The sequence below is a fragment of the Coenobita brevimanus genome, chromosome 101 (assembly GCF_032717465.1).
Source record: "Coenobita brevimanus isolate Jiangsu-jjx chromosome 101, ASM3271746v2, whole genome shotgun sequence".
Lineage (NCBI taxonomy): Eukaryota > Metazoa > Arthropoda > Malacostraca > Decapoda > Coenobitidae > Coenobita > Coenobita brevimanus.
Window position 1 is genome coordinate 1,571,555 of NC_137054.1, and position 15,768 is coordinate 1,587,322.

At 42.9% G+C, this 15,768-nt stretch overlaps 1 protein-coding gene across 1 annotated transcript in view; it reads right to left on the reverse strand.

Moving 5' to 3' along the window:
* LOC145414881 (carbonic anhydrase-related protein 10-like) overlaps window positions 1-12,520 on the reverse strand; it is a 264,234-nt gene extending 251,714 nt beyond the window's left edge. The window contains exon 1 of the mRNA XM_080284298.1: window positions 12,391-12,520. Coding sequence (XP_080140424.1) covers window positions 12,391-12,520 — 130 coding nt within the window. The remainder of the gene's footprint in view (window positions 1-12,390) is intronic.
* Between the last annotated feature and the right edge of the window lie 3,248 nt (window positions 12,521-15,768).

The following is a 15,768-nucleotide window of genomic DNA, read 5'->3' on the forward strand; positions in this document are numbered from 1 at the left end:
GACGTTATTTTAAGCTGGCCGAGAGAGGCAAGTTTGGGGAGAGAGAGAGAGAGAGAGAGAGAGAGAGAGAGAGAGAGGGAGAGGTTGTGTGTGTATAATTTTGAGAGTAGTGTGTGTGTGTGTGTGTGTGTGTGTGTGTGTAAGTCCTTGTTAAGCGGGAGGTTTATGCCATCGTGATTACTTTCGGGGTATTAAAAGTTCTGAGTGTGTGTGTTTAGGGGTGAAGGAAGAGAAGTGTGTGTGTGTGTGTGTGTGTGTGTGTGTGTGTGTGTGTGTGTGTGTGTGTGTGTGTGTGTGTGTGTGTGTGTGTGTGTGTGTGTGTGTGTGTGTGTGTGTGTGTGTGTGTGTGTGTGTGTGTGTGTGTGTGTAGTGGGGGGGAGGAGGTTTGGTGACAGGGAAACAGACAGAAATTTAGCCTGAGACACAAGCCAGCTCAGACAGAGAGATTGACGAGACAGAAATATAGACAGATTTATTAAAAGAATTATTTCTAGACAGACAGCAGTGTAGACGGGTGACAAATAATAGACTGATAGATAGATAGATATGCAATTAAATAGATACATATAAGGCTAGAGACACAATTATATAAAACACAGCTGTGGAAAAAGACAGAAAAAGCAGGGAAGGTTACACAAAGACACTGATCTAGAAAAATAAAGACAGCCAGAACAGACAGACAGAAAGACAGACAAACAGACAGCCTGGGACATAATACGCTGCATGTTTTAAGCTTATTGGCCTTGAGTGGAGAAGGGACTAGAGCGCTTAAGCTGGTGAGAGTGAAAAAGAAGTGATGCGTGTGTAAGAGGCGAATTAAGCTGTTTTGCTAAGCTGATTAAGGCCTGTTTTGCATTACTTTGTGCTACCTTGCTTTGATGGTGGAGTTTTGAGAGAGAGAGAGAGAGAGAGAGAGAGAGAGAGAGAGAGAGAGAGAGAGAGAGAGAGAGAGAGAGAGTTGTTTCAGTGCGTTGTCAGATGGGCTGTTTGATTGGAGCTATAAATATGAGAGAGACAGACAGACAGACAGACAGAGACAGAGAGAGTCACCTTCTCTCTTAATGACCATATTCTCCTCATATATGAATTTTCTCATGTCAAATTAACTATTGTTCCTCTTCTTCTCTAGCACACCCTTCCCGTTTTCTCGTATTTTTTAAATCTATATAAACCCCCTATATATTTATTTATTTAACATTTTAACAAACCCACCAAGCGACGTATAATTCTCCCCCTTTTGGGTCATGCACACCCCCTCTAACTCTCTCCCTAAAATTAGAGCGCAATTTTATCCTCTAATTCTATTTTGCCATGCAGTTCCGGGCTGGTTTTTGCATATTTGTGAATTTTAGGGTAACGCGCCGCTCTGTAATGACTTTCCAATGAGCGTAAATGCCGGAGAAATATTATTGAATATAGAGAGGAGGGGGTCTTTTGTGGAATATTTTTTTGTCTGGGGTGTAATGAATGTAATAATGGTAAAGAAAACGAGGGAGAAAATGGGTGATTGGATTTTTTTTTTTTTTTACATGCAAGTAATTTTCTTATGAGCACACACTTGCCTGCTTACACACATACACGTTCATGCATGCTGTCGCACGCACCTACGCTCTCTCTCTCTCTCTCTCTCTCTCTCTCTTTTCCACCCCGGAAAAAAAAAAAAAAAAAATCCAGCGAAAAAATTCCCCAATGAATAAGGGTTTAAATGGCAGTTGATTCGGCCAGACCGAAAATGTTTACCGCTGCAGGTTCGATTCTAGTTTATTTGATTATTTTTTATCTTTTTCACCTTTTTTTTTAGTTTTTTGGAGGTGGGGGTAGGAAGGCTGTGTGTGTGTGTGTGTGTGTGTGTGTGTGTGTGTGTGTGTGTGTGTGTGTGTGTGTGTGTGTGTGTGTGTGTGTGTGTGTGTGTGTGTGTGTTTGTGTGTGTGTGTGATGTGAACAGGTAGATATATTGACAGGTAGATAGAAGTTAGATGGATGGATGTATAGATAAGTAGAGTGATGAATAGATGTAGATGAGAGAGAGAGAGAGAGAGAGAGAGAGAGAGAGAGAGAGAGAGAGAGAGAGAGAGAGAGAGACTATGTGAGCGAGAGACTGTGTGAGTCAGAGAGGAGACCAGACGAGATGAGGCTGAAACAGAAAGAACAACAACAGCAACAAAAACAACAAAAACACTAAGCAAAATAAACAAATAATCAACCCCCCCAGTCCACATCATCCAATAAGCAAGACTAACATACCAATCGACAGAGAGGAGAGGGCAAAAAAAAGTGAGAGGGGAAAAACTGAATTTATTTTTTTAGAATTGGTGAGGGGGGGGGCGCTCGAATTACAGGGAGCGCTGCCCCCATGAGCATTTGGCCATTAATCCTTCTACCGCCCCCCCAGCCCCCCCTCTCTCTCTATCTCTGTCCCCCTCCCCCCTCTTCCCGCTTTCAATAGGCGAGTTCAAATCGTACTTTGACTTGGAAAATAAATTCGCGGCTTTAATATTATTTTCCTGGGTTGAGAGAGAGAGAGAGATGGAAAAGAAACAACACACACACACACACACACACACACACACACACACACACACACTCTCTCTCTCTCTCTCTCTCTCTCTCTCTCTCTCTCTCTCTCTCTCACAATACCCCTTACCAAAATACATAACCCAGCCTTTCCCTGCCAGCTGAGGAATATCGAAGGGACCCCATAGTAGTGGCGAGTGAGCAATATCACTGCTAGGGAGGAGCGACACAGGAATATCGGGTCGAGGTCTTCTGAGGCGGGGTGGGAGGAATATTGGAAGGGAAGAGGGATATTGGAATGGGTAGGGAATATTGAGAAAATTAAATAAGGAAGATGAGTGTTATTTTAGACAAGAGGAACGTTGGAATAGTTTGGAACACATAGACGGATTGATAATATATACTGGTATGAAGTATCTGTCAGTTTCTCCATCTATTCATCCATCCATCCATCCACTCACCTATCTTTCCATCTAACCATCCATCCACCCACTCACCTATCTTTCCATCTAACCATCCATCCGTCCACCCATATTTATCGACCCACCCACCCACCTACCTACCAATCCATACTTCCATTTAACCATCCACCCCCACCCGCGCCCTCCCTCCCTCCCATCCACCCATCCATCCATCGTGTCCGGATCGTCAGCAGTCACACAGGCACCCGCACGGATCAGGGAACGATGCCTGATGGATGGTTTGGATCTGATGACTGGATGATCCGCCCTTGTGAAGTCTGGCATTCCTCTCCATAACCACCGCTCGTATCATGCCAGGGGGATTGGGGGATTGAGGTGGGGATTGGTTGAGGTACTGATTGGGGTTGGGGGGATGGAGGAGGGACTGGGTGATTGGCTGATTGAGGTGAGGATTGGGTTATTCGTTGAGATGGGGATTGGGTGATTGGTTGATTGAGGTGGGGATTGGGTGATTGGTTGATTGAGATGGGGATTGGATGATTTGTTGATTGAGGTGGGGATTGGGTGATTGGTTGATTGAGATGGGGTTTGGATGATTGGTTTATTGAGGTGGGGATTGGGTGATTGGTTGATTGAGGTGGGGATTGGGTGATTGGTTGATTGAGGTGGGGATTGGGTGATTGATTGAGGTGGAGACTGGGTGATTGATTGGTTGAGGTGGAGATTGAGGGACTGGTTGACTGTTTAAGGTGGTGGTATGCATGAGGTTGGTTGACGCGGCGGTTGGTTTAAGTAGTGATTGGTTGATATAATCGGGCGATATGGTGATTGGCTGAGTTAATGATTGGGTGAGGTTGTGATTGATTGAGGTGGTGATTGGCTAACGCTGTGGTTGGTTGAGGTTGTGATTAGTTTATGAGGTGAGGTACTGGTGATTGTAGATTTGATTATGTGATTGGTTGATTGGGTTATTGATAGAGGCGATTAGTTAATGGTTAGAGCTGGGATTGATTGGTGAACTTCCGAAAATTGTAAGTGTTGATAAATAACGATTGGTTATTATGCTTATGGCTGCAGGTTCATTGTTAGAAGAGAGAGAGAGAGAGAGAGAGAGAGAGAGAGAGAGGAGGCACAGTCGAAGGAATGAGAGCAAATAAAAAGAAAATAATAATGTAAAAAATCAAGATAAAGAGAAAACATCCCTGAATTATCGAACCAAAATAAACGGGTTTGAAAAATCAGACGAAAAATGAAAAAAGTCCGTTGAATGTCTCGCTCTCTCAAAAAAGAACAAAAAATAGGAAGCCCATTGAATACCCAACGTCGTATCGTTACCCCGAAAAATTTCCAAAACGAAAAAAAAGAGAGGTCAAAAAATGTCAAAAAATGTCAGACGCATCAATACATCTTACGTCACACACTCGCTTTTATTATTTCACTGTTTTTTTGCCATTGAGCATTAACCTTAATAGCTATTGTTGGCTCTACATATTTAGAGATAATGCTGAAATCAACTTCTTCATTTCAGTTAGTTTTTTAATATTATTCTTGGTGTTCCAGGTAATTTTAATCAATTTAGGAAGGGCCTCGGGAATTGAATAGGTTAATGAGGAATTTTTGTCTTACCTGAACTAAGTAATATCGTTTCATGGTAGGATCTAGACAGATAAAGAGTGATAGAATGCCATAGGGATAGATAGATGTACAGGCATAGATAGATAGATAGATTAGTAAACAGACAAGCATAGACCGATAGACAGATATAGATACATCCACACTCCTTCACTAATCTGAACATTAGTCGATAATAGAAAAAAAAAATCAATAGTTATACCGAACCTAACCTTACCTAATTAACCCGACCCGACCCAACCCAACCCAACCCAACCTAACCCGACCCGACCCAACCCAACCCAACCCGACCCGACCCGACCCGACCCGACCCAACCCAACCCAACCCAACCCGACCCGACCCAACCCAACCCAACCCAACCCGACCCGACCCGACCCAACCCGACCCGACCCAACCCAACCCGACCCGACCCAATTTAACATAATCTAACCCAACCCAACCCGACCCAATTTAACATAATCTAACCCAACGCAACCTAGCCTAACCTCACGTAACCTCGTAAGCTATTGTTAGATGTGCATATATAAAATCATCGTTCAAATTAAACTTCATCATTAACAAACCTCATCGTCATTAACCCTGGCTCATTTACCTCCACTGGGTCATTATCTCCAGCTTTCATCCTAATCACTCTGGTGTAATTGAAGCTATCTCAATTTTTTCCTTGCTCTCTCTCTCTCTCTCTCTCTCTCTCTCTCTCTCTCTCTCTCTCTCTCTCTCTCTCTCTCTCTCTCTCTCTCTCTCTCTCTCTCTCTCTCTCTCTCTCTCTCTCTCTCTCTCTCCATTCTTCCATCCCTCTTCCTGCTATCCTCTTTTCCTCTTCATCCTTTCATCCCTCTTCCTTCCTTCCTATCCCTGTCTCTTCATCCTTCCATTCTTCCCTCCTTCCTCTCTTTCAACCACCCATCTCTCTTCTCCATCCCTCGTTCCATCTTCTCCCTATCTCTCATTCCTTCCGCGCCTCCCTCCTTCCTCTCCTCCTCCATCAATTCCTCCATCCATCCCTCCATTCATCCTTCCTTCCTCTTCTTCTTCATCATTCCTCCATATTTCCATCCATTCATCCCTTCTTCCTCAGCTTTCTCCATCATTCCCTCCATCCATCCATCCTTCCTCTCCTCCTCCTCCAGCAAATCCTTCGTCCATCCTTCCAGCCATTCCTTCTTCCTCTCCTCCTTCTGCATCAGTTCTTCCATCCATCCTTCCAGCCATCCCTCTCTCTCTCTCTCTCTCTCTCTCTCTCTCTCTCTCTCTCTCTCTCTCTCTCTCTCTCTCTCTCTCTCTCTCTCTCTCTCTCTCTCTCCACCCCATCTCTATCTTCACCCATCGCACAATATATTCCCGTCTGCCTAACCCATTATCGCCTGCCTCACCCCTCTGCCCCACCCCTGCCTCGCCTAGCCGTACAGGGGATAGGAGGCTGCCTGGAAGAGCTATTTAGTGACCGTAAGAGCCGCGTAAGAGGCATTGTTGAAGGCGAAATCAGATCTTGCCTTTAGACACCTCAATACCGGGGTGAGTTGAGTTGGATTCTCTCTCTCTCTCTCTCTGGCTGATTCTGACTCTCTCGCTTTGTTATTATGCTTCTCTCTCTCTCTCTCTCTCTCTGGCTGATTCTGACTCTCTCGCTTTGTTATTATGCTTCTCTCTCTCTCTCTCTCTCTCTCTCTGGCTGATTCTGACTCTCTCGCTTTGTTATTATGCTTCTCTCTCTCTCTCTCTCTCTCTCTCTCTCTCTCTCTCTCTCTCTCTCTCTCTCTCTCTCTCTCTCTCTCTCTCTCTCTCTCTCTCTCTCTCTCTCCTCGTATCTAAGTGTATATGGATAGATAGATACAGGTACAAACAGTTGTGTGTGTGTGTGTGTGTGTGTGTGTGTGTGTGTGTGTGTGTGTGTGTGTGTGTGTGTGTGTGTGTGTGTGTGTGTGTGTCTAGTAATTTATAAGTGACTGAATCTCCCACTCATTATCTTCATTATAAATTACTGAATCCTTTACTGTCGTCAATAAAGGCCACTGAAATTCTCCTAACTATGAACAATCGAATCTTTATACCAGCTTCATTACAAACGCCTGAATCCCATATCATTTCGGCCATAAGCTCCTGAATCCCACAGCAACCTACCTTTAAGCACTCAATCTTCCTTTGTTTCCACTTTATACGCCTAAATCCCATATCACCCCAGTATAAAGTTCTGAATCCCATTGCATCTACAAGTTAAAGCCTTGAATCCTACAACAACCTTACTCAGTGGTTTTATATCCTCACTTATCACAATTATAAACGCCCGAATCCTCTTTAATCTCATTTATAATCCCCAGAATCTTTAAAGTCTTGAATCCTACAACTACCTTAGTCTATGGTTTTATATCCTTACTGATCACAATTATAAACGCCTGAATTCTCTTTAATCTCTCTTATAAGCTCCAGAATTTTATAGCATCCCATTATGTGATCCTGAATCCTTTACCTTGTCGCATATAAACGCCAGAATCCCATCTCGACCCCACTATAAACTCCCGAATCCTATACCAACTCCACTGTACGCGCTTCGATCCTCCACAATCCCCCCACCTCCCCTCCATTTCTCAGGAGGGATTGAGATTGAAGTGGACGCGAAGTGGAAAATAAAATATAACCCTTGTATTTTATTTCAGGATATTCTTTTTCTTTTATGGCAGCCATGTGGAGGGAAAGTAATTTGCTTGTGCACTTGCAGTGGTGGTGGTGCGGTGGGTATGGGGATGGGGGTGGTATGGTGTGGGTGTGGGGGTGGTGTGGTGTGGGAGTGGGGGTGATGTGGTGTGGGTGTGGTATAATGTGGTGTGGGGGTGGTGTAGGGTGGGGGTGGTTTGATGTGGTGTGGGGGTGGTGTGGCGTGGTGTGATGTGGGCGTGCTATGATGTGGGTGTGGGGGTGGTGTGGTGTGGTGTGGTGTGGGCGTGCTATGGTGTGGGTGGGGTGGTGTGGGAGTGGGGGTGATGTGGTGTGGGTGTGGTGTGATGTGGTGTGGGGGTGGTGTAGGGTGGGGGTGTTTTGGTGTGGTGTGGGTGTGGTGTGGTGTGGTGTGGGCTTGTGGGGCCGAAATAATATTTTGCTTTTGTGTGGGGGTGTAGTGGTGTGGTATGTTGTAGAGATGGTGGAGTGTAAGAAGGTGTGTGTGGAATTGTGTGGGGGCAGTGGGTGTGTGGGTGGGGAGCTGTGAGGGTGTGTGGATATGGGGTGGAATAATGTCGTGCGGTGGTGTGGATATGTACTGGTGTGGTGTGGTGGGAGCGATGGTGGGTGTCGGATGTGGTGTGTGGGAAGGTGGGTGTGAAATTGTGTTGAGCTGTGGGTGTGTGGGGTTGATATGTGGGTGGTGGAGTTTGGGGGTGTGTGGGTGTGAAGATGATGAACAGCAAGTGTGGTGATGTGGAATACTGTAGTGGAAAAGTGTGGGTGTAGGGTGTGGGGTAGTGTAGTGATGGAATGTGGGTGTGTACATTAAAATACTAAACATCTAATTGAGAATATACAAAGAAATACCACAAACATTAGAACTTATTAATTTTCGTTATAAAGTCGGTAATAATGATAAAAACACAACCAGAGAGAGAGAGAGAAAAAAAAAAAAAGAAACGAGGCTCAGTAATCCCAAAGCAAACATTTTACCGTATTACGAAATCCAGCTGAGGTGATCCGTAAACAAACACGGAAACAAACACACACGCACGGACAGACACACAAACACAGACAGACAGACGGACAAACACCATCTTTAACTTCTGATGATTGGCAAGGGTGGAGGTTGATATTGACCTAGTGACTCTCTCTCTCTCTCTCTCTCTCTCTCTCTCTCTCTCTCTCTCTCTCTCTCTCTCTCTCTCTCTCTCTCTCTCTCTCTCTCTCTCTCTCTCTCTCTCTCTCTCTCTCTCTCTCTCTCTCTCTCTCTCTCGTGAAATTTTTCTCAGCCATTTCCTTTAGGATTGAATATGAGAGAGAGAGAGAGAGAGAATGAAAGAGACGCAAGCAACCCTAAGAGAGAGAAAATCAGAATCAAGCAACCGTAAAAGAGAGAGAGCGAGAAACCCTGCGTGTGAGAGAGGGAGTTAGAGAGAATTTCATATCTGAGAGAGCCCGCGTGGCCAGACCCGCACCATGATAAACGCGTTCCTGCTTTAACTACGGAGCGACGCACATTCGTTATAAAGTTACGAAAACGCTAAATCTCGGGCGTTACGGCGCTACGGAGAAAACATGGCCGGGTGTCGCTTCGCCGTATTTGGGTGTAGCGTCGTTATATCTGGGTGTAGTTCGTTGTATCCGGACCGTTGTATGTGGGTGTAGTTTTGCTGTATCCGAGTGGAGTTTCGTTTAATTCTGAGTGTAGTTGCGTTGTATTCTGGATGTGCCGTCATTCTATCTCGGTGTATGTTCGTTATATCAGTCTGTAGTTTTGTTGTATCTGGGTGTATTGTATTTGGGTATTGGTTCGTTATATCCGAGTGTAGTTGCGCCGTATCTAGGTGTTGCATCGTTATATCCGAGTGTAGTAGTTTCGTTGTATCGGAGTAGGTTCGTTGTATCTGGATGTAGTGTCGTCTGTAGGTGTAGGTTCGTTATTTCTCGTCGTAGGTTCGTTGTATGTGTGTTGCTTCTTTGTATTCATGTTTTTGTTGGTGTTTGTGTGATTGCCGAAGGGATAGAAAGGAAGATGGTGAGGTTTTGTGAAATGATTGAGTTTCCCGTGGTTGATGGTGGCATAGAAAACGGAATGTAGGTTTGAGAGAGAGAGAGAGAGAGAGAGAGAGAGAGAGAGAGAGAGAGAAAGAGAGAGAGAGAGAGAGAGAGAGAGAGAGAGAGAGAGAGAGAGAGAGAGGGAGTTCAAAGCTGGGTCAATAGTCGATAGTTAAAAATATTAGAGAAAGAGAGAGAAAGAGTTCAAAGCTGGGTCAGTAGTCGATAGTTAAAATATTAGAGAGAGAGAGAGAGAGGTAACTTTAAAGCGAGTGGAGTCAGTGTACGGTAGAGATAAAAATAACGGGAGAAAGAGAGAGAGAGAGAGAGAGAGAGAGAAGATATAAAGAAGCCGGGTCAATGGTCGATAGTTAAAAATGAGAGAGAGAGAGAGAGAGAGAGAGAGAGACTTAAATATCTTGTTATGTCTGGGGAGCCGCATGTTTCAAATAATAATTTCGCCTACGTTTCAAAAATAATACTTTAATGACTCTATCCAAGGGTTGTAATTTTCCCAAACGTGTGTCATTTCCTTTCGTGTTTTTTTTAATATGTCATTCATCTCTTCAGTATTCTCCTTTACCAAATTTTTTTCATTTAACCATTAACTTTTTTCTCCTTTGTTGGATTTTAAGTTTTTTTTTTTCATTATTTCTCTTCCGTTATCATTTTTGTCATATGTCTGTTTTCGTCTGTTATCTGTCAATCTATCTATTTATTCTTCCTTTCTCTCCCGATGTCATTTTTGTCATTATTCAGTTTTTTTATGTCTATCTGTGTCTATTTATCTGTCTGTCTATCTGTCTCTATCTATCTATCTGTCTATCTATCAGTCTCTCTATATTTTTCAGTGTGGTCCTTATAGCGTGATAATTATTTACATTAATCTTAAGCAGTTATATTTGTATCTATCTATATCTATCTATACACAGATAAGAGTAGATAGATAAATTACCCCATAGGAGAAAATAGGCAGTATTCTCGTGGGATTATGAGTGATTATCGTTTTATTATTATTATTTTTTTCGTCGATCCATACTCCGTTCATTCTAACTTGGCGTAAAATTGCCATCTCTCACCATCGTACCTTCTGACCTATAACAATATATTAACACGAGAGGAAGATGCTTAGGAAGAAGTGTTAGGGAAAGTGTGCTGGTCAGTTGTATCGTCCTTTCCTGACGCTTAGTTAAAAAAGAAAAGGAAATTTATATTCTGCTCCAAGTTAATGTGAGTAAAGCATAGTTTCCATAGCAATGTTGATAGTAATACAGATAATAATAATAATAATAATAATAATAATAATAATCCATATATAATCATAATGAATGTTAACACCTTCAGTACGAGAGCTGCCATCTGAGAAAGAAGGAAATTAGCAATAAGAAAATAATTGAAATAAATGGGTAGATATGTAAACTGATAAAATGCATACATACATACATACATACACACCCACATACATACTGTACATTACATACATACATACTTACATAAACACAGATTCAGACATGACTACGAAAAATCTTACGTAAGCTGAATAAAATCGTCTGGAGTGAAAGAGAATAACAAAGAAAGCGTCTCCTTGATCAAGAGTTAAAGCCACGGTTACAGAAATAAATCGGTAAGGGTGAGCTGCCACGAGATCTCTTTTAAAGCTCTTTTTACTACTTTATTCTTGCTACATCAGACGGTTTTATTTTACTTGGGAACCCTAGTGTGGGATGGCTTAATTAAGGCTATATCTAATCCCCCCAGTTCGAAAAGTCTGTCCTAATCTTACTAAAATCGTCTGGAGATATAGTAGTAAGAATAAAATAAATGCTTCCTCAGGTTGAAGGGGTTTGTAGGCTAGAGAATAAGAGTATAAAAATGTATGGGTTCTGTGGGTCTCATTTCTCTCCCCCTCCCCTCTCATTCTTACAGAATCTACGGTTCTCACACACCCAGTTTCACTTACTTCCTCACAAGACACCATCAAAACCTTTCTCAAAACTCTACGGTACTTATACACCACATTTCACTTACACTATCTCGCAACACACCATTAACGCCGAACCTCAATTTAATTACGGTATTTATCCTTGGTAATTAGATAGGTCACTATAGTACAGTATTATCTGGGGTATTTATCACTGTCATCACTATCAATACCACACTTCAAATCCTGACCTAACTCAACACGGTTTTTCCTGGTGGTAATTAATTGTCCTCCCTCCCTTCCCCTCTCTCCCTCCCTACCTCCTCTCTCTCTCTCTCTCTCTCTCTCTCTCTCTCTCTCTGTCTTCCCCTCTCTCCCTCGCTTCCTCTTTCTCTTTCCTTCCATCCCTCGCTTTCATTTTTATTGCCTTTTCATCGCCTTTATTCTTTTATTTCTCCTTCCTCCATTCGTCTTTTTACCCTCCTTCCTTCTTTCCCTTACACACTCATTTGCACCTGTTCTGTTTCCTTTATTTACCATCTTCCTCCTTCTCCTCTGCTTACCGACTTCCATCTTTCTTCCCTGTCTTCTCTTCTTCCTCCCATATCCTCCTCTACCTTCCCTTTCCTTCCCCTTCTTCCGTCCTCTTTCCGTTCCCATTTCCTTACTCATACCATCTGGCTAACGACCCAACTATCAATTTTTTTCTCTCAACCTATGACCTCCGATCTTTTAAATGCAGTGTGTTCTGGCATCTCGAAGTGGACGCATCTTCTTTGTGTAAATATTTTTTCTTTGGAAGGGACACATTTTGTTGGCATTAAGCCTTGCGTTCTTTGTTTTTTCGGCGTTTGTCCATTTAACCATGGCCTTAATGGCAAAAAAAGGTGGCCACTAATTCAAGCGAAAAAATATCCCTCCTTTTTTTCCGTCCTCCCCTTCTTTTTCCTCTTTTCCTTTCTCCAATCATCTCTTCATTTATTTTTCTTTGCATCATTTCTCTTTCTGTGTACCTTCTTTACCCGCTTCCCTGATTTCTCCCTTCCATCGCATCCAATTATCTCCTCTCCATTTAACCTTTCTTCTTCCTCCTCTCCATTTATCCTTCAGTCCTCCTCTATCCATTTACCCCTCTTTCCTCCATTTATCCCTCCTTCCCTCTCTCCCTCTTCCCCGATGCTCACCTGCGCCCTGTATGAGGAAGCCCAGTATCGCCAGCAACACCCCTACTATCCTACACCTGCCGCGTCTTCTGCAGGTGTTGGGGGAGTGTGTAGGGGCGGCGGGAGACACACATAGCCTTCGCAAGTCCATCTCGAAGGCCACGTAACCTAAAGACTGACGAATTCCCGTGTGGGAACGGCGATCGCGGGCACTTTCGCGAGTTTGAACGGTGAACTCGACTACACTTCCCCTCGCGAATGGCGAAACCTTAGTAGGACCGCCAGATCGCGAGTTTGCACTTTTCCTCGCGAGTTTGAATGGCGATTGTGGACACTCTCTCCCTCGCGAGTTTGAGAGATGGCACACTTATCCTTCGCGATGGAAGTGGAAGTTAGGTGTTCCACTTGAAAGAAAGAGTGACTGAAGCTTTAACCACGACTTGCTGAAGGCATGGTCGTTCTAAGAAAGATTCTGGTCACTTGAATTGACTCTTGGCATCTCACTGCCGAGGCTTAGCACAAATTTTCACTGCTAACTTTGGATTTGATGTCCGTTGTGAAACTTTTCTGTCTCTCCGCTAGGTCCACTGAGAGACAGGTGATATCTATGCACTGTACTTCTGTCGCCGACAAAATTTAGTCTCTGTTATGGTGAAAGGGAAACCGAGATTGAGCCACGTGGGTGAGGGGCGAGAGCGACGCGAGGCACAGCACCACCACTCCACCCGGCCGGTTCCGCTGCTCGGCCGACACTGACTGGCCCCGCCCTTGGACTCGCCTTAAGTAGTCCGCTGTCTTTCACACCTGCTCTCTCTCCCCCTCCCTCTCCCCCTCACACACATCCTTCTCCCTCCTTCTCCCCTCACTCGCTATTCTCAGCTTGTCACTTTTTTTTCTTTTTTACTCCATACATCCTGTTTCTTCCTCATTGGAAAATTGTGGTCATTGTTGCTTGTTATTTTTTTCACTCACTTCCTTTACGTGTCTGTCTTATGTTTACAACTTTTCCGTAATCGTTGTTTCTTAATATAGCAGTTAATTATTTCTTCGTGACTTTCTTCAGGCTTAAGTCTTATTTTTCTTTCTCTTATCGCTTCTAATCTCTTAAAAGTTTCTCTCGTTTCAGCTTTTTTGGTCTGATTTCTTTATCTTCGTCCATTTGTTTTTAGCTTTCAGTGTCATCTCCAAGACGTGCCATTTTTTTCTTTCTTTTTTATCTCTATTAACTATAATTTTAGTCTTTTTATTTCCATCCCTCTTCATCTTATCATCCCCTGTTTATCTTTTTTTTTAATTATTTCTATTTGTTATTATTTTTATTTCTTCCACTTGAGTTTTATTTAGCTTCTTTTCCCCAGAGTTCATCCCTTTTCCTCTCTTATCCCTTTAACTTCTAGATTCTCTCTCTCTCTCTCTCTCTCTCTCTCTCTCTCTCTCTCTCTCTCTCTCTCTCTCTCTCTCTCTCTCTCTCTCTCTCTCTCACACACACACACACACACACACACACACACACTTTTGTCTTTAAATCAGTCACTTTTTTTCCTTTTTTTTTTTTTTCGCTCGCAGTCGCTCCTATTTTTCTTGCCGTCCCTCAATTTTTCGACCCAACTTTTGATTGTGTCTTCACCTAATTTCGTCTTCTTCGTCTTTTCTCCAACTCATGGCTGGATTTATTTTCTCACATTCTTTCTCTCTTTTTTTTATTTATTATTTTTATATTTATTGGTGCATGTTGCGAGGTTGATTGTTGACGAGTAAGGAGAGAAGCGATTTTTATTTATGTCGAAGTTACCATCCCCTCACAGGATCCGGCATTAGATAATAGACAGACAGATAGATAGTCAGACAGGATATGGATGGATGGATGGATGGATGGGTAGATTAATACATACAACATACAACATACATACAGTAATACATAAAGTTATATCACCAATTTTTACACCACCTTCAAATAATCTTCACACTTTCACACCTCCTCTAGCTCACTTTCACACATTTTCACACCTCCTTCAGCTCACTGTCACACATTTTCACACCTCCTTCAGCTCACTGTCACACATTTTCACACCTCCTTCAGCTCACTGTCACACATTTTCACACCTCCTTCAGCTCACTGTCACACATTTTCACACCTCCTTCAGCTCACTGTCACACATTTTCACACCTCCTTCAGCTCACTTTCACGCATTTTCACACAAGACTCATTTTCACACATTTTCACACTATCAGAGAACTCATTTTCACACATTTTCACACAATCTAAGACTCATTTTCACACATTTTTCACACTATCTAAGGACGCATTTTCACACATTTTCACACAATCTAAGACTCATTTTCACACATTTTCACACAATCTAAGACTCATTTTCACACATTTTCACACAATCTAAGACTCATTTTCACACATTTTCACACAATCTAAGAACGCATTTTCACACATTTCACACAATCTAAGACTCATTTTCACACATTTTCACACAGGACTCATTTTCACACATTTTCGCACTATCTAAGAACACATTTTCACACATTCAGGAGCTCATTTTCCGTCAGTTCTGGTCATGTATAGTTTCAGCAACAGCACCAAAACAATGCATCGCCATTTCCGTCAACCCTTCACGTGTACAACTCTGATAATGTTTTGGCTTCCGGAATAATTAGAGAGAGAGAGAGAGAGAGAGAGAGAGAGAGAGAGAGAGAGAGCTAGAGAGAGAGAGAGTTAAATTCAGGACATTACTTTTAATTAAGCTTACCATAATTTTACTTAGCATCTTCCTCCCTGCCTGCCTACCTTCTTACCTACCTACCCACCTACCTACCTACCTACTTGCCTGTTTCACTGATCTACGTATATACCTACCTACCTACCTACTTGCCTGTTTCACTGATCTACGTCTATACCGACCTACCTACCTACCTGCTTGTCCATGTATGTCTATGGACCTACTCGCCGTACCTGCCTACCAAACCAACCTACGTAACTATTAATATATGAACTTACATACATGTAGGCTATACACCTGTCTGTGTTTGTATACTTCTGTCTGTCTGTTCATCTATTTGTCTATCTGTCTTTCTACATGTCTGTCTATCTGTATGTCTGCCTGCATCTATCTGTATCTTTTTCTTTCTGTCTCTTTCTCTTTGGATTTATCTATCTACTAACCTGTCCACTGACTTAGCTCTGTGCTCATTTGTCTGTCTCTCTCAGTCTGTCAATTTATCTATCTGTCTATCTGTCCATCCACTCATTCATCCATCCATCTGTCTGTCTATTCATCTATCCATCCATCCATCCATCCATCCATCCATCTGTCAATCTACCTATCTGTGTATCTATATATCCATCCATCCATCCATCCACCCACCCACCCACCAGCTTCCGAAAAACAC